The 27,607-nt window shown below is 43.2% G+C and overlaps 1 protein-coding gene across 4 annotated transcripts in view; it reads left to right on the forward strand.

The window, feature by feature from the left end:
* Window positions 1-18,257, forward strand: part of LOC147640361 (uncharacterized) — a 106,185-nt gene extending 87,928 nt beyond the window's left edge. For all 4 annotated transcript variants that reach the window (XM_086779711.1, XM_086779718.1, XM_086779727.1 and 1 more), the window contains 2 exons: window positions 17,459-17,525; window positions 17,664-18,257. In XM_086779711.1, coding sequence (XP_086635837.1) covers window positions 17,459-17,525; window positions 17,664-17,938 — 342 coding nt within the window. In that variant the 3' untranslated portion in view covers window positions 17,939-18,257. The remainder of the gene's footprint in view (window positions 1-17,458; window positions 17,526-17,663) is intronic.
* The last annotated feature ends 9,350 nt before the right edge of the window (window positions 18,258-27,607 follow it).

Here is a 27,607-nt window from a genome sequence, read left to right on the forward strand (position 1 = left end):
GTGTTCCATTGGGTGTGGTACCTCGTGTATTTGCCTAGAGCACGTCTATTTTGGTATAGTTTCATGAACGGGGATTATCCATACCAATGCTGCATTACATAGCATCTTTATGTGCTTGCTTGCAATTGAAATTGCATGCTATTTTCATGCTTGCCTGACCAATGTGTAGTTTCAAGTAAGGGGACGCTCGCCCGTGAACCGTGCGTGTAACTGTCTGTTGACATGGTTATGTGGCATGTGACAGGTGGTAAGTATTGGTCATAAACCTAGCTTTAGGAATTAGCACTAATTTATAAGTGTGTACACACTTCATTAAGTTTTGGGCAACCAAAACTCACTTATAAGTTGTGTTCGCACACACTAATGTCCTGAGGTGGACAAAACCCAATGCCCACCACCCACACCTTATTTCCTTCGTACAAAGGGAGCAACCAGCTGTCCGCTCTAGCTTGCATCACAAGGCACTTGTCCTCTCTACCTGACACCTAGAGTGGAAAACTCACCATCTCTCTCTTCACTCTCTCTCTACGAGGCCGCTTTCGCTGTATTGTCTGCACGTTCTCATTTCCAACTCCATATCCAAGCTTTGCTAGTGTGTTTTCCAAGCTTCCAAGAGTGTTTCTAGGTGGTGTACACTCTTCCGCACACTCCCAATGACTGAAATTCAACAAAACAGCTCTTATTTTTGTTGTAATTTTTGGTCTTTTTATTACTAAAAACCCTAATTTTAGTCCTCCTTTCTCAAGTTGAACCATAGGGGAAGCTTTCCCAGGGTGCCCTTCATCCTCTTGAAGACTTTTGTCGTGAATGATCTCGACAAAATGAAGATTTCAACACACCAAATGCTTCCATTGCGAAGACTTCCGTTGTCATCAACTCTACTTGCAATTTAGTAATCTTTGATGCTTAAATATGGAAGCAAGTAGCAGGAGGGAGGAACTGGGCTCCATGTTCACATACCCTGTGTAGTGTTCTCTTGTCCTACGTGCTCTCTTGCAGATTGTTGCTACCATGTGTTGGTGGAACAATAGAGAGCAGATGGTAGGGAAACATGGGCACTTGAGAGGGTAGTGTGAGTTGCAAGTCTACACCGACAACTACATTGTTTGCAATACTGTGTTCATATGCATTGGTATGGAAATCTGGTCAGAAATGCCCATGATACTATGTACTTGATTCTCCTAAGATCAATATACTTTATTTGAGGGAGCGGCCGGCCGTTCCGGCTCACTGTGCGTCTCTTGTCAATTCAGCAAATTATTTCTTGTATTGAGCATGTAGTCCACTAAGTCTTGGTGTATTTAAGTGTATTGATAAGCATTGTGTTCAACCAAGTCACAGGTCGGGCCCCCAACATATGGCTACTGGGTAAACGGATCAGGGGCTGACGAAGACGCTCCTTTGAGGCTACTGGGGCTAGCTTCCTAAGGGCTGGCTTGAGGTGATCCCAAGCTCGGAGTAAGCTTGCTGCAAATCTGTCTTCAAAAGCTGGGCTAAATCCGCGGGCCCGCATCTCTGTGAAGATCCATCTGGTACTTTGTGGCCAGGGGCCCCTAGGCTTGGGGTATGGGCTGAAATCCGAGCCAAGAGGAAGTCCTTCCAAGGCTAACCATCGGGAAGGAGTCCTCTAACAATCAGCTTGCCCAGTAGGGCGCGGCTTTGAATGGCAGGGTCAATCATGCCTAGGCCCCCTCTACGTCGTGGCTGAATGATCACTGTCCAGGCCACCTTGGCCTGGGTAGGCCTCCCATCAATGCCAGCCCACAAGAAGTTCTAGATCAATCGGTAAATCTAACCAATGCATGCTCGGGAGAAGGCCCAACAAGAAGTAATGTACCACATGGTGGCAAGAAGGACCTAGTTCACCACCACCACTCGACCAACCAAGGAGACCCTTGCAGAACTCCATTACAAAAGCTTCTTCCGAATGCTCAAAAGAAGAGGGGCGAGTTGTTGCTCCGGAGAGATATCGATGTCCACCTGGCATCCTAGATAGCGGATCGGAGTGCCCCTCGGGGTCCACTGGAAAGCCTCAACTGGGCGCCAAGTTGGGGCGGGTGCATAGCCTACCTAGAAACCACATGACTCGTGCGAGTTGATCTGCGCTCCTGATGCACGACAAAAGATCTCGATCGCCTCAGCGAATCTCTGGAGATTCCCTACATCTCTGTATAGGTATGCTGTTGTGTTATCTGCAAACTCTGGGTCCAACAGCTCCTCTTGATTACGGAGGGGGAGACACAATCCCTAGAGCCCCGTCTCGTGAGCTGAGAGGAAACCGCCCATGGTCTCGGTGACGAATAGGAAATGTAACGGGAGGCGGACGCGTGTATTGGAATCGTATAAATGTGAACAAGATTCTGAGCACTTAACAATTGAGCATTACAACCACAAAGCTGAAAATGACAGTACACCACATAAAGGGGCCGATGATAGGCTGACCCCCCCCCTTTAGGTTATATTACCAAAAGAGTCTGCAAAGTACAAGATTATGGGTGCCTGGGGATTCACCACCAGCCTGCACCTGATTCTTCCAAATACATCATGTATGAATACATCTCAAACAAGAGAATCTGTAGGTACATCCGCCCTACACACAGGTACATCCGCCCTGCACAAGCCTCTTCACAGGTACATCCGCCCTGCACAAGAGTATCACAATCCTCACAGGTACTCCGCCCTGCACAGGATGTAAATGGATCTTTAGGCCCTGTTTCCACGCGAGAAACTGATCCAGAAACCTGTGTTCTCCGCGAGCAAGTGTTCCCAATGCTTGCCCTAAACACCTGTTACACCAGGAATCCTTGAGACACATCCATGCTCACATATTCCATTGCTGTCCGGCCTGTTTTATGCAATAACCAGTCCAAAACAGCAACTTTCCATCGCGAGAAATCCACCTGTAAAGGGTCCTACAGCCCTGTGGAGGTCCCTAGAGCTGTCCTGTATTGTCCAAGTTGACTTTGGACACCTGTAACCAGCCCAAAACTCGCAATAACCAGAAAATACAGGTCTGAAATTTACCAACCAGCCCTTTAGAAGAGTGTGGGGATCATTATCCAAGCTTGTGTGAGTCCGGGAAGCAAGCAACCAGCCCTGTAGCAACTCCCAAAGCTTCAATCAGCTCTCCAATGTGTTGAATCATGAATAAAACAGCCCAAATGGCCTCTTGAAGGAGGCGCCTTTCTCCAGTGCCACCTATGGGGCTTGGTGGGTTCACATACAGGCTGACAAGTGTCCCCATAAGGTGTCCAGGTAGGTGTCCAGCCCATAGTGCTCCATTTGTCCTGTTTGTATAAGTTTAGGTCCAACCAAATGGGAAATGGCCATAAGCTGTCCGGACTTCATTAATTTTGGTCCAACCAAATGCGAACGCATTATAAGTTGTCCGGCCACTTATTAATGAGTGTGGACCTGCAAGCCAATAAACTTTAGTAGTAAATGAAATAAGCTGTAAATTGAGTGTGGACGCACTTACCACCTGCAAAACCCATAAGCCCACAGTTTTAGGCCCAAGCAGGAGTGCACACACGTGTCCACAAGGTGCCCGGGCGTCCCCGGTCCCTCGGACTTCACAAGCCAAAATAACAAGCATTGTCCAGGCAGCAAGACAATGTCACACAAAGTAAAATAAAGTTATGGCATGCATCATTTATGCATTGTGCACATGTAAACTTGGAGAACCACCTATCATCATTCTTGTACTTGAAAATATTCCGCCTGCCATCATAACACACCATGTGTGCATGGCCGGAATCCACACGGGCACCGCCCGAAAGTCCACAAATGTCCTGCCATGTCCTTGGACTCATATGCATCCACTCATATGATCCATACACATGCCCAGGTATAATACATACATGCATCCGCATGTTTCTAGGCCTGACACGCATCCGCATGTCCCTAGAATATAGGGATTTGTGACATCCCCCCGGCTTCTAATCAGTTGACCGCAACTGAAAAGCCTCCAGATAGGCCTTCAAAAGATCTGGGTAATCCTCGAAGTAGGCCTCATCCATCCATTTCGCATCCAAAGCTGAATAATTCTTGAACTTCACAAGGTACCTACGAACAAGTTTGCCTCCCGCAAGCTTTCGTTCCTTGTGAAAAACAATCTGTTCAGGTTGAAGAATTTCTTCCAGCTCATCCACCTCGGGTGGGTCTTCCAAAACCGGCTCAAACGGTGTCGGTCCCACATAAGGCCTCAATAGGCTCACATGAAAAGCATTATGCATGTTCCAATGATCTGGGAGTACAAGCCGAAATGCAACATCATTGATCTTCTCCAAGATCTGAAAAGGTCCATAGTACCTGTTGGAAAGTTTAGGATACTTTCCCTCTTTTCCTGGCCTCTTCCGAAGGCGTGCCTTTTCAAATTTCAGCAAGACCCAATCACCTTGTTTGAATTGTACATCCCTTCTATGCTTATCAGCTGCCTTTTTATTCTTGGTTTGAGACCTCTCTATGGCTGTCCGTACCTGTGCAAATGCAGTATCCAAGTCTCCGACGTACTCATCTGCTGCAAAAATCTCATCCTTTGTACGAAGGATGGGTGGTAGTACCACCTTGCCATAGATAATCTCAAAGGGTGCCTTGCCCGTAGAAGTATGTACCGTATTGTTGTAGGCAAACTCCACAAGTGGCAAATACTTCTCCCAATCCGATTTGCGGTCGGATACATAAGATTTCAGCAAGTCGAGGACGGCTGAATTTGCTATTTCACTTTGCCCATCTGTCTGTGGATGGTAAGCTGATGAGAAGTTCAGCTTTGTACCCATATTGTCAAACAATGCGCGCCAAAATAAACTTGTGGTTCTAGGATCTCTATCCCCCACAATAGATTTAGGCATGCCATGGTGTTTGAATATCTGTGCCAAAAACATCCTAGCCATATGATCTGGCTTTATTGTCTTGCGCACGGGAATGAAATGTGCCTGCTTGCTAAATCTGTCAATAATGGTCCAAATAGCATCATTTCCCTGTGGCGTCCTTGGCAAATCCATAATGAAATCCATAGCAATGCTTTCCCATGGTTCATTTGGTATAGGCAAAGGCTGAAGCAATCCAGGTGCTTTATGTCTGTCAAATTTGACCTTTTGACATACCATACATTCACGTACATATGCTTCAATATCCTTGCGAATATGTGGCCAAAAGAAATACCTCTCCAAAGCTTGTGCCGTGGCCAAAATGCCTCTATGACCTGCATATGGAGGAGCATGGCACTCATCCATAACCTTATGGCGAAGGTTCTTTACCACACACATACGATTTTGCATCATGAGATATCCATCTCTTATGACATAAGATGGGACAGCAATACCCTCTTGCAAATCAGCCCATACATGTGCAAAATCCTCATCCATATGATAAGTATTACGCATATCCGATAAGTCCTCATGGTATGCAACTGTAATAGCATGAACCTGTGGTCGTCTAGATAAGGCATCTGCCACCACATTCCTTTTCCCTGGAGTGTGTAAAATCTGAAAATGAAATATTGAGAGGAAATTTGCCCATCTCATATGCTTCTCCGAGAGCTTACTCTGAGTCAAAAAGTATCTCAAACTTTGATGATCAGTTTTGACCATGAAATCAGCCCCTAAAAGATAGTGTTTCCAAATAGTAAGGGCATGAATTACAGCCAACAACTCCTTCTCATAAACCTGTAAGTGAAGCTCTGCATGTTGCAAGCGTCTGCTCTCATAGGCAATGGCATGTCCTTCTTGGTTCAAAACAGCCCCTATGCAGTCCCCACTTGCATCACATTCCACAACAAAAGGTTTGTGCAAATCCGGAATAATGAGTACCGGTCCCGAGATGATTGCACTCTTTAACTTTTGAAAGGCATCTCTCTCTTCTTGTGTCCATTTAAAGATTGCTTTCTTCTTCGTTAAGTCATGTAACGGAGCGGCAATGAAAGCAAAATGCTTGACGAACCTCCTGTAGTAAGCACATAAACCAAGGAAGCTCCTCACTTCATGGACTGATTTCAGCTCTGGCCATTCTTGCATGGTTTGTATCTTTGCGGGATCCATGCGCACACCATCCTTTGATACAATGTGACCAAGATAGTGAATTTCTGGGAGGAAGAATTCACTCTTTTTTGCATTTATGTAGAGCTGATTTTCCTTAAGCTCTTTAAACACAATAGCCAGGTGCTCACGATGTTGGGCTTCATTCTTTGAGAATACAATAATGTCATCAAAGAATATACCTGTGAACTTTCTATGCTTTCTGAACACCCTGTCCATCATCCTGTTAAAGGTAGCGGGTGCATTTGTAAGGCCAAAAGGCACCACCAAAAACTCATAAAGACCAAAGGCTGTCCTGAATGCAGTCTTGTGTACATCTTGAGGTGCCACTCTCACTTGATGATACCCACTCTTGAGGTCTATTCGGCTGAAACATGCCGAACCTTCAAGCTTGTCCAAGATGTCATCAATGTGCGGAATGGGAAACCGATTCTTGATGGTTATCTTATTGAGGGCACGGTAATCAACACACATCCTGTAAGTACCATCCTTCTTTTGAACAAGAAGTACCGGCGAGCAATATGGCGAGGAACTAGGCCGAATCAAACCCTTTTCCAAAAGTTCATTCACCTGTGCCATAATCTCTTCTTGTTGACTAGCACTCACCCTGTATGGTGGCCTATTAGGTGGAGAGCTACCGGGAATTAGATCTATGCAATGATCTTCTGGCCTCTCTGGTGGCAACCTTGCTGGCAAAGCATTCGCAAAACAATCTTTGAACTCATTCAAAAAGTTAAGCTTGTCTTGATCTAATGCACTAACATCAACACTAGAATGTTCAATGGTATCACGTACAAAAACCAAGTAAGAACAAGCTGATTTCTTTATTGCCTTATTAATTTGTACATGGCTTACAAGAGGTATGGTACTTCCAGTAGTACCAGCATCTATAGAGTGCTCACGGCCTCTATGTACAAAGCTGATTTTCTTCTCTTTGTAGGCCTTAACAGGCTCTAAACGGTGATGCCAGGGCATCCCCAACAAAACATCACAACCTGTAAGAGGAGCCACTAAAAAGCTCTCATAGTCGAGGTAGTCTTGTATATGTACACGGAGCTTACCAATGACCGGAGTTACATCAACCTGTTTGCCCTCAAAGGCGGCATCTGCATTCATTTGCATTCCCATGTCTTCCACATTGAGACCTATGGCGGCAGCCATTTGTACGGATATAAAGTTATCTGTGGAAGCATCATCAAAAAGAAACAAAGCGGGCTGATCCTTCAATTTGCCCCAAGCCTTGCATATGACTCTACTCTTGGGCTCATGCCCTGTATTACCCTGCACATCGGGTACAACATTCACAAGAGGCTTTTGCACATTAGGCTCAGCATTCTTAGGATTCTGTGGGCATTTAGGATATATATGATCTTTACTGCCACACTTAAAGCATTTTCCAGCCTTCCTGTACTCTTCCAATTGCTGTTTTGAGAGCCCAAAATTGTGGCGTTTACCCCCCGGCTTCTTTTCGGAGTCATCCTTTGCATCTCGGCCATCTTTGGGAGCATTCTTAGGTGGCTGTCCACCCTTTTTCTGGTCATAACCAGCCCTGAATTTGCTCTTGTTTTGACCTGCAAATGGCTTATTTGTGGGTGCTTTTATGTGCAAGTTCTCCGCAATCATGGCTGAGTGTATAAGCTCTTGTATGGTCTTATTTGGGTACACTCCCAAGCTTTGTTGAATGATGTGATGGAGCCCCGATTCAAACTTTCTCTTCTTCTCGTCCTCTCCAATCTTCATGAAGGGAGTAACCTTGAGAAGGACTTTCCAAAACTTTGCTATGTATGAAGCAACGGACTCTCCCTCATCTTGGGACAGCCAGTCCCACTCCTTGCGTACATCCTTTGCAAAGTTTGGTGGTAAGAATTGATCATAAAACTGAATTTTGAAAGAAGACCAAGTTGGGGCAGCACTTCCATCAAGTATTTTTGCAAGCCACCAATCACTTGCCGTATCCTTGAGATGCATTCCCACATGCCTGAGCATAGACTTTTCCGAAAAGTCTTCATTGCAAAAAGCTATCTCAAACTGTCTAATGAAAGCAAGTGCTTTGGTAGAGTCCATCCGTCCCTGAAAGTTTTCAAACTTTACATCCTTGTCACCGGACTTGAACTCTCGAGGCTTCTTCCTTCTATAACCATCCCTATGTACATCCTGTTCATCTGCATGATGATGATGCCGCGATGAAGATTCACGATCCCTCTTCGTTCTCTCTTGAGCCACACTCTCCAAATGAGTGGAAAGCTCAACACGAGAACGGACATGTCTTCTTGGAGCAAAGCGGGAATGAGTAGAGGATCCCTCATCCTTACTCTTTTCTTGACCTGCATCAAGCCTAGCACCAGGGACTCTTGTCCTTTCAGCATTTGGCACTTGCTGTGCTCTTTCTGCTTGTTGTGCATCATGTGCATCACCATGGGCAGCCATGAGGGGTGGCTTCTTGAAAGCCAAACTACCATCTGCTTCAGTGTATACATCACCCTTAACCATTAGGTATGCAAGTGCAAGCTCTCGGGGTTTCTCAACATCCATTTCCTTTGCAATTGCTTCAAAAGTGACTTCATGGACCGAAGCCTTTGCCTTCGCAGCCAACACCCTTTGTACATCCGGGTCATTTTTCAATGACCTAAGCTCTTCGGTTTCAGCCCTATAGCGTCGCACTTGACGCCTCAAAGATTCCAAATCAGAATGCATAGTGTCATGAGTACCTGCATCTCCATAAACATCATTGCCTGCAGCATCTCTTGCATCCCTTGTACCATGAAATTCACGGTCCTGTGTGTTCTCCACACTGTCAGAAATGTGGCTGTCCATGACACTCAAATCAGGTCACCACTTATGATTCCAAGCCTCAGACCGTTTTCCAATAAGGGGAAAAAACTGAGCTCTGATACCAATGTAACGGGAGGCGGACGCGTGTATTGGAATCGTATAAATGTGAACAAGATTCTGAGCACTTAACAATTGAGCATTACAACCACAAAGCTGAAAATGACAGTACACCACATAAAGGGGCCGATGATAGGCTGACCCCCCCCTTTAGGTTATATTACCAAAAGAGTCTGCAAAGTACAAGATTATGGGTGCCTGGGGATTCACCACCAGCCTGCACCTGATTCTTCCAAATACATCATGTATGAATACATCTCAAACAAGAGAATCTGTAGGTACATCCGCCCTACACACAGGTACATCCGCCCTGCACAAGCCTCTTCACAGGTACATCCGCCCTGCACAAGAGTATCACAATCCTCACAGGTACTCCGCCCTGCACAGGATGTAAATGGATCTTTAGGCCCTGTTTCCACGCGAGAAACTGATCCAGAAACCTGTGTTCTCCGCGAGCAAGTGTTCCCAATGCTTGCCCTAAACACCTGTTACACCAGGAATCCTTGAGACACATCCATGCTCACATATTCCATTGCTGTCCGGCCTGTTTTATGCAATAACCAGTCCAAAACAGCAACTTTCCATCGCGAGAAATCCACCTGTAAAGGGTCCTACAGCCCTGTGGAGGTCCCTAGAGCTGTCCTGTATTGTCCAAGTTGACTTTGGACACCTGTAACCAGCCCAAAACTCGCAATAACCAGAAAATACAGGTCTGAAATTTACCAACCAGCCCTTTAGAAGAGTGTGGGGATCATTATCCAAGCTTGTGTGAGTCCGGGAAGCAAGCAACCAGCCCTGTAGCAACTCCCAAAGCTTCAATCAGCTCTCCAATGTGTTGAATCATGAATAAAACAGCCCAAATGGCCTCTTGAAGGAGGCGCCTTTCTCCAGTGCCACCTATGGGGCTTGGTGGGTTCACATACAGGCTGACAAGTGTCCCCATAAGGTGTCCAGGTAGGTGTCCAGCCCATAGTGCTCCATTTGTCCTGTTTGTATAAGTTTAGGTCCAACCAAATGGGAAATGGCCATAAGCTGTCCGGACTTCATTAATTTTGGTCCAACCAAATGCGAACGCATTATAAGTTGTCCGGCCACTTATTAATGAGTGTGGACCTGCAAGCCAATAAACTTTAGTAGTAAATGAAATAAGCTGTAAATTGAGTGTGGACGCACTTACCACCTGCAAAACCCATAAGCCCACAGTTTTAGGCCCAAGCAGGAGTGCACACACGTGTCCACAAGGTGCCCGGGCGTCCCCGGTCCCTCGGACTTCACAAGCCAAAATAACAAGCATTGTCCAGGCAGCAAGACAATGTCACACAAAGTAAAATAAAGTTATGGCATGCATCATTTATGCATTGTGCACATGTAAACTTGGAGAACCACCTATCATCATTCTTGTACTTGAAAATATTCCGCCTGCCATCATAACACACCATGTGTGCATGGCCGGAATCCACACGGGCACCGCCCGAAAGTCCACAAATGTCCTGCCATGTCCTTGGACTCATATGCATCCACTCATATGATCCATACACATGCCCAGGTATAATACATACATGCATCCGCATGTTTCTAGGCCTGACACGCATCCGCATGTCCCTAGAATATAGGGATTTGTGACAGGAAAAGGTAAGGTGCCAGTGAACAACCTTGCCAGATCGAGAGGGAAAGGGGAAATGTATTGCCTCGGGCTCCCTGAATGAGAACTTGACTGTGAGAGGTTGAGTAAAATCCTGAAACACTACGGACCACTGGGAACCCCATCTGGTGCATCGTGCCCTCTAGAAAGCTCCAATCAACCATATCATAAGCTTTCTCAAAGTCTAGGAGTAGTACTATGAGTTGCTGCATTGTCCGTGCATACCTGGACCACATTATGAACTCCAACTTCCCTGATTATCTCCTTGATAGCCTCTGCAATAAATTCCCCCGTCTTCTGGCTGCCACTAGTGTCTTTTGTCTTCTTGAAGACCACACCTCGAGGACTTGAGACCATGAAATTAATCAACGGTCTCTTCCCGGTATCTGTCCAGCCATCAGACACTATGGAGCATCCATAGTGAGACCATGTTGACTCAATCACAGAGAGACGACTACATATTCTGTCTCTCTCCCTATCAAGAAGCATGGTTCGTAACTTCTCATAGTTGGGCGGTTTGTATCCCTTGCAAAAAGAGGCGATTGCTGCTACCATAGCATGAAAATAAGGGGAGCGAGCCAATGAGAAGGCCACACCACATGCATAAAAAAATCTACAGACTGCATCATCGACCTCATCCTTGCTTGCATTCTTGAACATACCTGCCACTGAGGGTTGAGCCTCCTGCTTTTGGGCATCATTGGTCTTCCGCTTCTTATTGGTACTCTCATTGTCTTTGCGCATCATGTTGTCTTTGTCTTCTAGATTCACTTTGCAGCAAAGTTGAACACCTTGGTTCTTGACACCAAGCAAGTGGCCCTAGACTCGAGAATATGAGCTTGAGAACTCCAAGTTGCAGAAAGAGCACCTCCATTTCTTACTGCCCCCACTACCAAATGCGCGAATTGCAGTAACAAGGAAACATGATGGAATTTATCTAAATACTGGGCCTTTTTTTGCTTGAGGTGGGCGGTTTTGCTCTGATTGAAGAGTCTTTGAGCAAAGCCACTCAGGAGTCAACACAAAGTGAATACATTTGCACCTAAGAGCTCGTTCTCTGATAGCATGGGCTAGTGTGAGAGAGTTTATGAGATTAAGAGGGCAAGTACAAGGCTCAAAAATCACAGACCGAGGGACACAGTTAAAGCAAAAGCAAGTGGGCTGGTTATTTGCTCCCTCTTCCCGCATGAAGAAAACTGATGTGCACAAAGGCTGAGAGGTGTATGCAGGGGAGTGAGTCTCTGTGTGGTGTGGATGACTGTGCAGAAGGCGGAGGGCGCGCCGCGCTGATTTGCAGAATCGTTATCTTCAAACTCGTCTTTTTCTATTTCTAATAAAATTTACACTGTCCAGTGTCGTTTATTAAAAACGGGACCTAGCGTCGTTAAAAAAACGTTGCCCAGCTTGGGTGTGACTATACGTCACGTTTCTCCAGTGGGAAACGTCCACACATGCCACGTTTCCCCGCCCACGGGTTGACGTTTCTTGCAACCCAGTTCTGCGGGGCTTTCCTTAGCCAGCCGAGTGGTGGCAGCGAACGAGGTCCTCCTTGCTACCTACCATGTGGTATATTACTTCTTGCTGGGCCTTCTCACGAGCTTGCATTTGTCAGGTACAACAGTTGATTTGCAACTTTTTGTGGGCCGGCAACGATGGGAGGCTTGCCCGGGCCAAGGTAGCTTGGAGAGTGATCATTCAACTGCGACAAAGAGAGGGCCTAGGCATCATTGACCCCGCCATTTTGAGCTGTGCCTTGTTGGGCAAGTTGATTGTTATAGGACTTCTCCCAGGTGGTGAGCCTTGGAAGGACTTCCTCGTGGCTAGAATTTCAGCCCATACTCCGAGCCTGGGGGGCCCTTGGCCACAGAGCACTAGATGGATCTTCACAAAGATTCGCGATTTTAGCATAGCTTTTGAGGACAGATTTACCACCAGCCTACTTTGAGCTTGGGATCACCTTAGGCTGGCCCTCTAGCAGTCAGTTCCGGTAGCCTCGGAGGAGCATCTTCGACAGCCCCTGATCTGGAACCCCCTGATCCATTTACCCAGTGGCCACATGTTGGAGGCACGGCCTCATGTATCCCGGGAAGTGTTGAGCACACGACTTGCTAGATCCCTTGGAGATTGGCTTGCATTCAGACAACTTCCCCCCAAGGCTCAGGAAAGCAGCATGGCTGGGATCCGGGGTAGAGACAGACTCAGCTTTGACATTGACTCTGCTATTCCTCAGGTTTGGCTGACTCCTATCCCTGACCCGACCCCCTTGCAGTGGTTGGGCGTGTTTACTAGACATGATATTCTTTTGGCAGTTCATGGTGCGGATATGAGCTGTGCTTTGCTCACTTTTTTGATCGGACCCCATGGCAGATTAGAGAGATCAGAGCCCCCTTTGGATGACTTCAGTGGATGCACCTTACAGAGGGTGAGGGTGATTGGATTTTAGGCACATGAGTGGCACATTGATCCCCCTCTGGCCAAGGTGGCTAGGGAGAGACTTTGGCATATATGGATTTGGGAGAGCCGGCCCCTCACGTGCCTCCAGTGGGATCTAGGGGAGTAGACTTGGCATGATCCTGCGAGACAAAGAGGAGACTCTAGGTACCCTGTTCTTCGCATATACCGCACGGCTAGGCTGCACGATCCAAATGCCCGAGGTTTGGGGCACCTAGACAGCAACAGTACATCGGCAATCATAGGGCCTCTCACATCGGTTTCTTTGAGATTTTTGGAGGCGGCTCTTGGACAGTTTTCGGCCTCAAAAGATCACCCTCTTTCTTTGGTTGTTGGCACACATGAGTTTGGCGGTTGGCCCCATTTGCTAATCATTGGACTCCGGGTTAGTGCCAAAGATGGGAGATTTGTAGAAGCATTGCAACATGGCACATTTGGAGAGCTTGATGCAGAGAAGCCGTTGAAGGTACCCACACTCCGCCTGTGGAGTCCTTCAGGAGCATTTGGCTCGACATCATTCATACCCTCCATGGTCAGTGGGGGAAGCTTCAGGGTGGCTTTGACCGCATGCGGAAGCGATGGGAAGGGCCTGACCCTTTTCTCACAGATAGAGGTGGTGATCCCACTTGGCATTACAGACCACCTGTGTGGTTATTCCCTCCCCCTTCCCCCTGTATGAGATAGCCTTCTCCTCAGAGAGCGGCGAGCCGGAGGAGAACTGCATCTTTCTCCAGCTTTTGATTCTTTCATCCCTGCCCTGCACATGGAGGTGAGTTTGTATCTAGCCCTTCGTGGTTGTATTTAGCCCTTCGAGGCTGGCTTTTTGTTAACTAATAGAAGGATCTTTTTCTCGGAAAAAAAAGAGTTGGATGCAGACTCTCCTGAGCATTGGGGATGGCGGCGATGTCTTCTTCTTCCATAACTTGCCTGCGCCAGCTTCAGCCAACGCCACCAGCATCGGGTGCCATTGCCCAATCTTCTAGGGAGGGGGAGAAGGTAAAACAACTTGCTCTCTCCTGTGCATGAGTCCCAAGAGGCCTCTAAACTGGTCCGACCCTATGATTAAGGTTGAAGTGTCTAAGCAGATGCTTGATGAGATGGATTTTCAGGTGCAGTTCGTTCGTAAGGATATTAAGGCTGCCTAGGTCATAAGCAATATGTTGACCCAAGAAGATCTGATCGTGTATTTGAAGAAGGGGATATGGTTTTCCTTAGGGTTCGACCCAAGCGAAGTTCTATCTTCTTTGGAAAATACAAGAAATTATCACCGAGATATTGTGGACCCTATGTGGAGAGCAAGCTTAGAAACTTCTTCTACCTCCTCACCTTCAAGTCCACAATGTATTCATGTCAGCTTGAGAAATATATCCCTGATCTCGATCATGTCCTCAACGACGAGCAGATTACCTTACCCGCCCAAGGACAGTTGAGGCTTGAACTTGAGACAATCTTAGAAGTTCGAGAGAAGCCTCTCAGCAACCGGGTTTTGAGAGAGTACCTAAGCAAGTGGAAGTTCTATCTGATTGAAGATGCCACTTGGGAGAAGAAGAAAGAGATAAAGTGTATCCCTACATACCGAGATGAGGACATCTTGATTCTGAAAAAGGTGGGAGGATGTAAGATATCTCTTACAAGGTACCATTGTTGTAACAAATTTTGGAGAAAGAAAATACTCTTGATATTATAAAACCTTAGAAATGATTGATTCCTCAATCAAAGTTCTTTTGAGTATTTAAAAAGCATGTGTAACCTTTAAATTGCGATATTGAGTCTTAGAACCTCAGAATTTAAGGTTATACACGAGAATGTGTCAGGGGATAGCATAATTTACAACACGAATATGTAGAGGTAGAAAAGGTCCTAAAGTCGAGGAATAGTATTTTTATACATGATTTAATAATTTTAAGCCTTAGCTATGTGGAAAACTCTTGGTAGAATTTTCTTTTAAGACAAATAGGCCCTGCACATGTGCACATTAAATTATTTTAGACTAAGGTTTAAGGTGCAGAAGGGTATTAATAATTTAAGTCACAGAAAAGTTAAATTTAAGGTCCCAAAGATCGGGGATTAAGATAGAAATAAATGGGTTCATAAAATAATTAAACTGGAGTCTTGGTGATATACACATGGTGCTCAAATTAAATTAATATGAAGGGCTAAGGGCTAAGGTTCATTAGATCAAAGGGTAATGCTAAGACTAAAAAGATAAGGTTTTATTAATAAAGGGACTCCAAAATTAGAGCTTAGGGATCTGTGCACACATATTTGGCCCTATATTTCCCAAAAATAAAGGGCCCAAGACTAAAATAAATAGGATAAGGATGAAAAAAGGGAGGTAAGTACAAAGGGCTTTGTGTGAATATATGCTCTTATGTGTGTGTGTGTGTGGAGTGTGTGTGTGTGAGAGCATATCTTGATATAGAGTTCTACACCCACTATTGGGCACTGATGATGTTAGTGGGGATGTGGTAGTATCTAGTCCATACTATGCATAATGGAGTTGATAGTTATATAGTCTTGTGGGTTGACTACCATGAGTATTTAACATGCATGTTCCTAAAAGGTGAATTTGGGCATGTTCCTGGATTCATCTAGGTATATAATTCAGCCGTATTAGTGGACATGCAGATTTCACATTGTGAAGTTTTTTGTCCGAGTTGCGGCCAATTGATATTGTGCTAATTCTTTCTATCTTTAGCGGTGCATTTGCCCTATCAACTACTTATTTGCCGTACTAATTCTTTCTATTTGCTACTTCCCTTAGTGCTAGGCTTCATTATGGCTGAGTCTGCTCTACATCTTCGGAGGTTTGACAGAAACTTAGTATGAAGGGCTTTGTGTGAATATATGCTCTTGTGTGTGTGTGTGAGAGCATATCTTGATACAGAGTTCTACACCCACTATTGGGCACTAATGACGTTACTGGGGATGTCGTAGTATCTAGTCCATACTATGCATAATGGAGTTGATAGTTATATAGTCTTGTGGGTTGACTACCATGAGTATATAACATGCACGTTCCTAAAAGGTGAATTTGGGCATGTTCTTGGATTCATCTAGGTATATAATTCAGCCGTATTAACGGACATGCAGATTTCACATTGTGAAGTTTTCGTCCGAGTTGCGGCCAATTGATATTGTGCTAATTCTTTCTATCTTTAGTGGTGCATTTGCCCTATCAACTACTTATTTGCTGTATTAATTCTTTCTATTTGCTACTTCCCTTAGTGCTAGGCTTGCCATTATGGTTGAGTCTGCCCTGCATCTCCGGAGGTTTGACAGAAGCTCAGTACGAAGGGCTTTGTGTGACTATATGCTCTTTTATGTGTGTGTGTGGAGTGCGTGTGTGAGAGTATATCTTGATACAGAGTTGTACACCCACTATTGGGCACTAATGACATTAGTGGGGATGTCGTAGTATCTAGTCCATACTATGTATAATGGAGTTGATAGTTATAGAGTCTTGTGGGTTGACTACCATGAGTATATAACATGCGCGTGACTAAAAGGTGAATTTGGGCATGTTCATCTAGGTATATATATATATATATATATATATATATATATATATATATATATATATATAGATGAGAGATGTTGAGCACTCAAAGAATTAGATAAAAAGGATTATACTTGCCATAAAAGCATGCATAAAAATATATGCATGTCCCAAGCTTTCAGGGAAAGCATAGAGGAGACCTTGGGCTTATAAATATACAAAAGCCTGAAGGGTCTAGGAGACCAAAAAGGTGTTACATGTGTTGAGGAGAACGACACATTATGAGCCCGGAGTCCGGACACATGAGGTTCTTCTGCTGCCTACTTTATTGTACACACATGGTCTATGTAATACATTGACCCTGTCTATCCTGTCAGCAGCTAGTCCTTTACTTTTTTCATGTTATCTTGACATCCATTATGTATCTAGCCTCAATATCCACCACCTGTGGGGCTGCCTCTGTATATCACTGAAGCAAGTCCTGGATCTCGAGCTGGTGTGTGGAGGGTCTGGATCGCCGGGATTTGGGTCATCTGGCTCTCTGGAGGGACTGTGCTCTCTTGGAGAACTCCCTCCCCAGGTGCGTGATGCCAGCCTGCCGCAGGTCTGGAGGGTGCTCACTCGATGGGGATATGTAGCTCTGTCCTGGTCCGCGATTCTTGTGGAGGCTGAGTGTAGCTGGGGCTCTCTGCTGGGGGCCAAAGAAGTCAGTGATAGATGTCTCTGCGGTATCCCACATCTCGGGCTGCTGCCTCAATAGAGAGAGAGAGAGAGAGAGAGAGAGAGAGAGAGAGAGAGAGAGAGGTTTTTTTTGGGTTTGGAGAGTGGGGGCTGGGTTCTTCTGGTTTGGGGGATTGAGGCTGGTTTTTTCTGTTGGTTTCATTTGTTGGATGCATTTAAGGAGTACTATTCAACTTCACCACTTAGATGGTAACTGTGCAGGGGCCTCCAATGGCACCACCCCAGCCGGGCCAGGCAGCTTCTCAACAACCGCAGCCAAAACATCGTGGTAGGCTTTCTTCAAAAATACTCCTGCTTGGAAATTATTTGCAATATTCGAGTGGACTGGCGTTGTAAATCTTGGTAACCCATCCATCTTCAATTTTACCAGCATCTCTCTTATTTCTGTGGCTGTTGTATGGTGCAGGAGCTGGGGTCCAAGGAATGCAACTCTGTGTAGCTCCTCCTTTCATTGCAGGGCAGCAACACTTCCTTCCCCAAGTGCAGATGCCACAACTTTCCAACCCCCTGCAGCCAACACCAGGAGTGCTTGCAACAACCACAATGTCCACAATTCAGCCTCCTCAAGGTGTAGTTGGAGGAATGGTGCCGCCAACGGCGTCAAATGCTGGCGGGACGATATCTGGTACTAGTGTGATGAGGGTGGGAGGAAAAGTTGTAGGAGCGAGTTTTCAGCAGTAACTGGAACAAGAAATGCTGCTGATTTGACTCTCCTCACTTCACATGAGATGTTTTCTTTGGCTTAGATAGTGGGTTTGCCATTCAACAATAAAGACAGTAGTGTAATATTTGTACATCCAAGATTATAATCAAACTAATGAAATTTAGGAGCAGCAAGGTTTGCTTGGGTTTAAGGATCTTGACACACAACCCCCTCCTACATTTTGCGGAAGGGCGCTACACTGCCCGATGTTGTGTAAAGTATATCAAGGCTACACTAGATTTCCTCCATTTTGTAAGCTCAAGGAAAGGCAAATAACAAAAATCAACCTAGTAACTATCGTGATCAATCACCAGTAAGTAGGCTTGAAAGATTTTAGAGAGTTTAAGTATTGTAAAAGCATGGAAAATGATTGTCAATTGATAAGGCGTTCAGAGTGATTAAGGTGAATTAAAAGAACCTTTGAAAATCTAGTCAACAAAATTATGCATCCATAGCTACGATGTTAGTAATGAGCTCCTTTCGCTGGTCAATGTGGGTCTGGGGGTCTATGGTGTCATTGGAACCATGGCAGTGGTCAGATCTGTCTCTTCAGATGACGTGATGTCCCCTAGGTAACAACCCAAGAAGTCATAGGGTCCAAAGTGAAGTGGTATAGGAGCTGCCAGCAAATCTCAGTGCTTTTGGCAAACTCCCCTATTGCCTTTCAAATGTTTTGAGGCATGTAGTATCCCTACTATGGTGTCCTCTAGGTGACAACCCAGAGAGGTCCTAGGTTCCGAACTGAAGTGGCCACCAAATTGTACTTTCAAAAAGGGGTTTCGTTATTAAATTTTAGAAAAGAACTAGGGATGGTTTTCACATCACATATGGAATTTTTAAATGATAAGGTGACATGAGCATTCCTCTACTAGATAAAATTGAATTTTATTTATTTTTGTTTGGGGGGTGGGGAGGGCAGGGTTGCGTGGGTCAAATTTAAAGGTGACAGAGACTTTCATTTACTTCCTTACTTGAAGCCTTCTGCTCTTACCATACTTGAAGGTGAAATTATCGAAGAAAGTTGTTTTTGAAGGGGGTGCATATTGTATTTTAACTTCCTTCGATGATCTCCACTTTGAGAATAATAAGAAGTGTGAAATGTGTTGAACATAAAAGCTCAATAGGAGCAGGTTTGATTTTGTGTGTGTGTGTGTGTGTGTGTGTGTTGTGTGTGTGCACGGCACATGCACAAACGTGTGAGCAAATTTGAATGGTTTGAGAGTGTGTGAGAGGTGCAAGAGTGATTGGGTGAGTCAGATGAAGTGTGAATAGGATAGGTAAGTATGAATGATGTATACATGCACAAATGTGTGAGCAAATTTGAATGGTTTGAGAGAGTGTGAGGTGCAAGAGTGATTGGGTGGGTGGGTTAGATGGAGTGTGAATAGGATAGATAAATTTGTGATGAGCAATGATGTGGAGATTTTGCTTAGTGGCTACGTATGTTTTACTTAACCTCTCCATTTGTGTGTGAGATCATATGAATAGATGTGTATCTTGAGTTGATCCTTCATTAACCTTTTACTAATCCATCTTTATACTGGAGTTGATTAGCTTTGATCCACCATGAATTCCAACATGGTATCAGAGCATGGCTTCGGTTATAGAGAGAGAATCAGCACTTCAAATAGGGAAGGAAGCTAGCTACGCCCTTCTTCACTCAAGCCAGCTACCTATCAAAATAGCGCCAACTTCTATCTTGGGCTTGGCTATAGAGCTCTACAGAGCGACTATATCTCAGTGGTTTGGGGTTTTTTGGGTGGTCATGGGAGGGGTTGCAAGGAGGTGGTATTTGTATATGGACAAGGAAGACTTGGCACGAAGGTCCAAAGATGACATTGTTGACCATTTCACTTGTCCAACCTCCTGTAAGAGACATTTTTCCATCTTATCCGTTTGAACTGGCACTTATCCTTTGTAAAACGGCATTGGAACATATGAAGCGGCTCGACCATTTTTAAGTTTAACCGATCTAGTGTGAAAACTAATCGATTAACTATAAGGCATTTTTTTGCAATAAACAATACACAATCATTCCATGTCAATAGAATACTTATGAGCTCTTCTCTTCCCTCTTCTTGTTTGCATGTATGCTATTGAATCTTGCTTTCTTGATGGATGTATAGATAAGTTGGTTTGTAAGTTTTTTTATTGTATTAGGTTCCTCTTCTTCCCCTTCCTTTTGTGAGAGAGAATCATCGAAGGCTACCTCTTCTTGCCTCCATCTAGGCATAGAGAGCTCTTTCTTCATTCCATTGGTAAGGAGCATTCCAGTGTGACAACGGAGTGAGGACGCACTAGTGCACCTGCATCAAGAAGTTGCAATTGCAGCTCGAAGGGCATATGGTTTTTTATTAGGGCATTCTATTTTCCTATCTTGGATGTGTGTAGATTTTTTAAAATTTTAATTCAAAGTTTATTCACATTAGGTCATTCTTTTTTCATATCTTGCATTAGGGCATTCTATTTTTATATCTTGGATGTGTTTCGATTATTGTTTTTTATTTTGATTTGAAGTTTATTTGTATTAGGGTATTCTATTTTTATACCTTGGAAAGGAAAAAACTAGTTCTTTGTGATTTACATGATTTTGGAGCCTAAAAGGCTTAGATTTCATTGCATTGAGCCAAGGAATAGCTTAGCAATTGTGATTAGGACTCCATTATGTGTGGATTAAAGTGGGACAGTTAATTATGTTCATGCATTTCATAAAATTTTTCATGTATTGTTGAATTGGTAGCATAGGAGCATGCAAATCTAACAACAAATAATAAAAAAATACTTAAGTACTTGAATGACCACCATTAACTAGGATTAGGATTCTTAATCACCTCCCATCAAGTCCAAAAAATCTCAAAATCTAAAAATGAGGCCAAAACAGCTCTCGAGTTGGGGATGTGAGTCCATAATCTAGCGAAAAAAATGCTTGAGCCTAGACGTGTAAGCCTGTAGACATGAGCTTGCAGACATGAACTTATAGATGTGAGCTTGCCTATAGAAATGATTCTAGAAGTAGGTATATCTAATATTGTACCAAACCATTATTATTGATCACGTGTTACAACATTTTTTATATTAAACCCCTTTTTTTTGTAGCTTAAGTAGAGCTTATTTTTTATGTTAAAACATTTTTTTTCATAGCTTAAGTAGAACTAATATGTCTGAAATCTTCAATTTTAGAAGTGCTTCAAGAAGCATTAGAGACTTTTTCACCAGAGTGACCGATTTGGACTAATTTTCGCTTTGTAAATAGCACCATAAACTTCATGAAAATGACACTAGACCAATCTTTCTTTGGGGAAGCTCTAGTAGAGGAGCGGTAGGAAGACCAGGAACCTCAAGGTTCGCTCTCTCATGAAGTGGTCAAACCATGTTAGACGCCCCAATGTTTCAAACTTTTGGTGTGGATCCTTAGGTCCCAAGCTGACCATGACCACCAAGAAGTTCAAGAACCACAGTTAACGGCATTTGGGACTTGTCTCCTTTATTGTACCATTAGGATAAGTGTTCCTCAAAACACACAATAACAAGCGCACATAGTGCAACTAGGAGTCCCAATTCGGTCTATCATATCACTACCACTCCTCATATTATTGGTATCTTCTAGTTGGCGTGTTGGTAAAGCTCGTGATATGATAGGGTTTATCTAAGTTCTTGGGGTTTCTACAACAGGTCTTCTAGCCATCATGCTTATAACACAAAGGTGGAACCATACTTTCTACTCTAAGACCTGGTGGTATCAAACATCAAAAGTGTACAGAGTTACAGAGTTGGGGGTCGCACCTCCATTGTAGCTTTTGTCACCTTTAGAGTCTCTCCATTGTTCTATTTTTTATCACCTTCAAAGTATCTCCCTTACTGTGATGTTGCGATTCTTTTCGCAGCTGTAGGCTACTCAAAAGAGGTGGTAGTTCCAATCAATGTGCTAGGATTATTTGACATTCTATCTTGGGTACATAAACATTGACATATACTCTTTGGCATACTTCTAGGCATCTTTGAGAACAATTGGCCACCAAAGTCTAGCTTGCATGATCTTCTTACCCATGATGTCATGAGAGAAGTGCCTATGCAAAATGCCTTAGTGTGCTTCCATCAGCACACCTTGCTATTCATGATCTAGGTCATATCCTCGGATTACCTGATCCACTCCCATGTGTTAAACTTTTGCTACTATAGAGTGCTAACTTTTACCGCTAATCCTTGGTCATGCAGTTCAAAAAAAGTTTCTTCCATGATGAATATTATCATTTTCATTGTACCAATTGACATCTTTAGGTGGTGACAATGCAAACAGTGCTCCATTTGGTAACTAATCTTACACTGTTTCTACTCCATATTGAAATCTATCCACGAGAGAAAACCTGCCCCATTGCATTCTAGTTTCTTGGACTGTGGCAAACGGATGCTAAATGGGAACTCTTCCAATAGCAGCATCCATCTTGTGAGCTTTCCTATGAGATTGGGCTTATGTGCTATAGAGGTTAGCATATTTTTTATGTTCTAAAAAGTTGTCTCACAATCCATAGACCATACAAATAAAGCATCCTTCTTGGTGATTTCATAAAGTATAAATGCTACATTTGTTAGAAATTGCTTAAGAACCTATTGTGCCACTTGATTTGTCCCAGTACTCTTTCTAATTCCATAACAATTCTTGGTGACTTCAGATTTTTGATTACTACTACTTTATTTGGATCCACTGTCAGGCCTTTCTCTGGGACTATGTTACCGAGCAATGGTAATGATTGGCTTATGATAACAAAAGCACACTTGCTAGGTTCAGGCTTAGTCATGCTCACCTACACTTTTTTAGACGAATCTAGAGGTGGTGTATGTGTTTTGTTTTTTTTCGTACAAAGCTAAAATCATCCACAAATACATTGTGAGGTACTCGTAGGAAGATTTCTTGCAACATCCGCTAAAATGTTTGTAGGTACACTTTTAAGTTGCCCTAATGTCATTAGATTGGAGGCAAAAGCACCCCATTCCATTATTTCTTTTTTTCCCTTTTCATTGCTTCTACCAAATAATCGATTGTTACATCCATTGAGGTAATAGCTTTCTTGAGTTGTTTTTGCATGTCACTTAGATGAACCATTTTAATAATATGAGTTCTATCAGCCTATCGGGCTGCTGGTGTTCAAGTTAAGACATGAGAGTAAAATTTCATGGCATAATCTTCTATAGATAGATGTAAATAAGAGAAGTATCTACTGCTTGTTGAGTTTGATTATAACAAGACAATATACATTCTTCCATAGGCAAGGTACCTTTCGAGGTAGTTTAGGCAAGGCACCTTTTGGGGTAGTTTATGAAAGGTGGTGTCACCGCTCATTCTTTGAACAAGGATGAGATTTGTGTTGCGAGGTATGTAGTGGACTTGAATACATAATTTACACAAGTATGGTCATCCATAGAAAGATAAGCATAAAAAAGAGTTATAAATTATAGTACACAAGTACACAGAGTGATAAATCTCTTTTAAGTTTTGCAGCTTATCTAGTAGCTACAAAGATGTTTTGTCCATTTGAAACATGAGCAAGAAGGCTTCTTTGAGGTCAATATATGTGGTAAAGTTATTTTGATCAATGGCCTTCTTCTCCATTAGTCCATAAAAGGCTAATTTTTTCCTTTCATCCGGAACTATGGGCCTCATTACATTTGCCAATATGTTTTAAACTATGCCACATGTGTGTCTAGATCTTTCCCTTTCTTTCCATTGAACTTTGGGTACTTCATGTTTGTATTCTATTGTTGTGCCATGTTGTGTGCTTAGAGGAAGTAGCGATGGGCAGTGGTGGATGGGTTGGGGAATCCATGGGGGATGTTGCTATTGGTTTTGGTGGTTCAAATGGTATACCAAAAGAGACTGGTTACCAAAATGTTATGAGAAACCTTAATTGCTTGGTAATTCCTTCAAGTAGTATAATCCTCACCCAAAAAGAGTCAAAGTTACAAAGCGTGCTAGCTACTTATTAAAGTGTGCAAGGCTTGGCTCGTTACAAGATTATGACAACAACACTCAGTTTGATAATGCCCCTTCAGTTATAATGGTGGCACAAGATTGCCGCTGAGTTATTGTAATGGTAAATTTAAGTATTAAGTGTTACAGTAAGCTCGAAAAAAACATATTTTTTAAGGACTAATCTTAAATTTATTCAAAATATCTACAATATATTGGTTTTATAACTAAAATATATGAAAAATCATTCCTTAAAATAAGGGCTACTTAAAATCTCAACTAGTTTTTCTTAATTCTAGCTGATACAAATGAACTAGAATGCCATTTTTTTGAGCCCTGGAGTGTTACCCATTATCGGTTTGCAGTCGAGAGGATTAAAGATTAAACGGCTGTTGCCAACACGTTCGACCAAGAGATAAAGCACCTACTTGAAGAAATAGATGAGAAGGAGGAGGAGATAGGCCCAATGAAGAGGAGTAAGGCCTTTATAATGGATGCACTAGGAGAAGATTTGGTTGGCAAGCTAACACATCACCTAGCAAAGAGTTTTGTAGCACAAAAATCTCAAGCTTATTAATATTAGGGGAGAAGGGGCAACATATTGGCAAGCTAATTAGTATTAGAGGGAGACGGGGAAATATATTGGCAACATAGTGATGCATGCACAAACTAGGTATTTGCTTCTTTGTCCCAAGAATTTGTGGATGGAAATAATAATTGTTAGAAGATAGGGGTGCATGTAAGAACTACGTATTTGCTTCTTTATCCCAACAATTTATGGATGGAAATAACAATTATTAGAGGATAGTGATGCATGTACGAACTAGGTATTTGCTTCTTTATCAAGAATTTGTGGATGGAACAATTGGGCTTATGGTTTCAATCTAGGAAGGTTCCCTCTAGGCACAAACTAGTAAGCTAGCTGGATAAGGAGATTTTGCAAGCTAAAGCTACATCTTAGATTTTCTAGTTAGGGAAGGGGTCCTACAACATTTTGATGGTGGAACCCTCTTTGATCTATAGGTTCTATGGAAAACCCCTTTGTTGGGGAAGGGGTCCTACAATATTTTAATGGTGGAACCCTCTTTGGTCCACAACTTAAAAAAAAACCCCTTTGTTTATATGTTTAAGGATCTTATACATGTGTTTCCTTGGGATTCAATGTTTGATGACAATAAGAGTCTCATAGAGGCTTGCCCTATGTGAGTTGAAGTCATGGATCTCCTCCCATGGATTTGGCTAGGTAGCACACCCTCTTTATGTGCCTACAAACTCATCCTTGGGAAGAGGATTTAACAATGTGTGCATATCCTAGAATATGTTTAAGGAAACTCCCAAATCAATGAGGATAAATTTAGGCACCCTTGTTCTTACGCTTTTATTTTAATCCTTCATTTAGCTCTTTTGCAAGTGCATGTTTCTAGTGTGAGAATTAATTTAGGCACACCATTGGGATTTTTTTCATGCCTTCATTTAGCTCTTTTACAAGTGCATGTTTCCAATGTGGGAGATTTGGTCACTTTGCCAAGAATTGCATGATTCTTAGGAATGAGGGACTTAAGAGAAATGATGGTAAGTAAGAGGTATGTAAAATTTACAAGAAAATAGAGGGGAACAAGAAGGAGATTAAGGGAGAGGGAGCTCAGGGGATGCACTACCAAGAAATCCTATGTATCACGTGGTTCAAGGAGTATTTAAAAAATCCCTTACACTTACATACTTTTATGAATAAAATGATCCCTTTTTCTTCATAAATTTACGAGTTTTTTCTAAAATTGGTTAAAAAACCCCCTCTTGTAAATGTAATTCTGTAACTTTTTTGGATTAATATATCCCTCTTGATGAACTCACGTGATACATATTTTTAGGTGAACCCCCTCTAAGAGAGGGAGAAGGGTCTATGGATCAGGAGAAAGGTGAAGAGGGGTAGACATTAGAGAAATAGTGTCATGGGAGAAAAGGAACTCTTATAAGAGGGAGACACTTGAAAGTTGATGAAATTTTGCATAAATTTACTCACCTCAAACCTTCTTAAATTGGGACAAGGCTGGGCCTAGTAAGAGCACCAGAAGAGAGTGAAAAGAGAAGGAAGGAGAAGGCTAGTGAGGGGGAGGGGGATAGATCCACTTCTAGGGGAAGAGGGAGGGCCTAGTAAGAGCACCAGAAGAGAGTGAAAAGAGAAGGAAGGAGAAGGCTAGTGAGGGGGATAGATCCACTTCTAGGGGAAGAGGGAGGGCTTGTCCTCTTTCTTTACCAATTTGTGGGAGGAAAGTAACTCTTACAAGAGGGAGTTTCCTAAAGCTTATAAAATTTTACATAATGCTACTACAACTCAAGCCTCCTTAAAAGGGGGAAGAGGTTGAACCTAGTAAGAGCACCAAAAGAGAAAGGGATTGTTCTCTTTCCTGACCAATTTATAGGTAATATTTTTCTCCCTTTCTATGCTAGGTTGATATTGATCAATTACATTTTTCTTTCATATGTATACTTTTTCTATCCCCTTCAAGAAAAGGCAATGGGTGGCTCAATTTGTTGACTCCAACAAAGGCCTTTCTATGGAAAAAAACTCTAATGGTGGAGACCCTCACAATGGAGAAAAAGTCTAATAAAGGTCTTTCTATTGGAAAAAAAGACTAAAAGATGCTCTCACAATGGCTGGCCCAAAAAGTCTTAGACACTCACAATGGTTGTCCTGAAAGAATGTAAGTACACCCAAATCTCAATTTGGGGGTTTTGGACATTCAAACTCAAGCTCACGATTTGGAAATTTTATCTTGGGCTTTAATTCTCAAGAAAATGGCTATCTAATCCCACATAATTCTTAATGGTGTGTGAAAGGGCATGCTCTCGTTGGATAAGATTTTCAACCCATCCCCCCCTAAGATGCAAGGGTTTCCCTTTTTGAAGCTTCTGGCTAGATGAGGTGTTGACTAGTGTTATGGCTCACCCTAACCCTCCTTGAAACACATCTAAAAAGAGATTACCTTCTGGTGATGAACCGCAACTGTCGTGTGAGGATCTTTCCAATGGCCGAGCGCATAACCCTTGAGGTCTCCAAGCTCTACAACTCCTTGAGAAGCAATTCCACCGCATCTCCCGCAAGCGTTGTCACACTACCACGTTGCACTATGGGTCCTCGTCCCTCCTCTCACCTCACTTCACTCACACACACACACTCACTAGCATGCATTAAAGGACAGAGATTAGCAAGAGCAAGACTGAATTGCACAATGGGAGAGTATGTTGTATTATGAGAGAAATTCACTTATATACATGGCCATAAGTGTCACACTCACTTAAACTGTGGCCGGCCGGGTACTTTAGGCTCATAAGGCCTAATGCTATTACGATGACTACTCTCATAATATATCCATGAAGTACATCACTTAGGACTTCATCCTATCTTGCTACCACACGCTCTTGAAGTGGGAATTGCCATAAATACTCCGTCACACCATTACGGGCGCCCGTCCAAGTTGTAGCTTTGGACACTATTGCTTCATATCTTGAATGTATGACCCTTTGGTGTATCTAGCATGACTCCTTGATGTAAGATAATGGTAGTAGCTCTTGTTAACCCTAGAATTGGGTTAACATTCCCCCCTTTCTTGATGGCGATCACGTCCGCGTGATCGCGTTGAAGACCATTGTGTGGGGAGAATGAACAAGCTTTGTCCATGGC

Source organism: Cibotium barometz, chromosome 3 (assembly GCF_041138505.1).
Source record: "Cibotium barometz isolate CiBa-2024 chromosome 3, ASM4113850v1, whole genome shotgun sequence".
Lineage (NCBI taxonomy): Eukaryota > Viridiplantae > Streptophyta > Polypodiopsida > Cyatheales > Cibotiaceae > Cibotium > Cibotium barometz.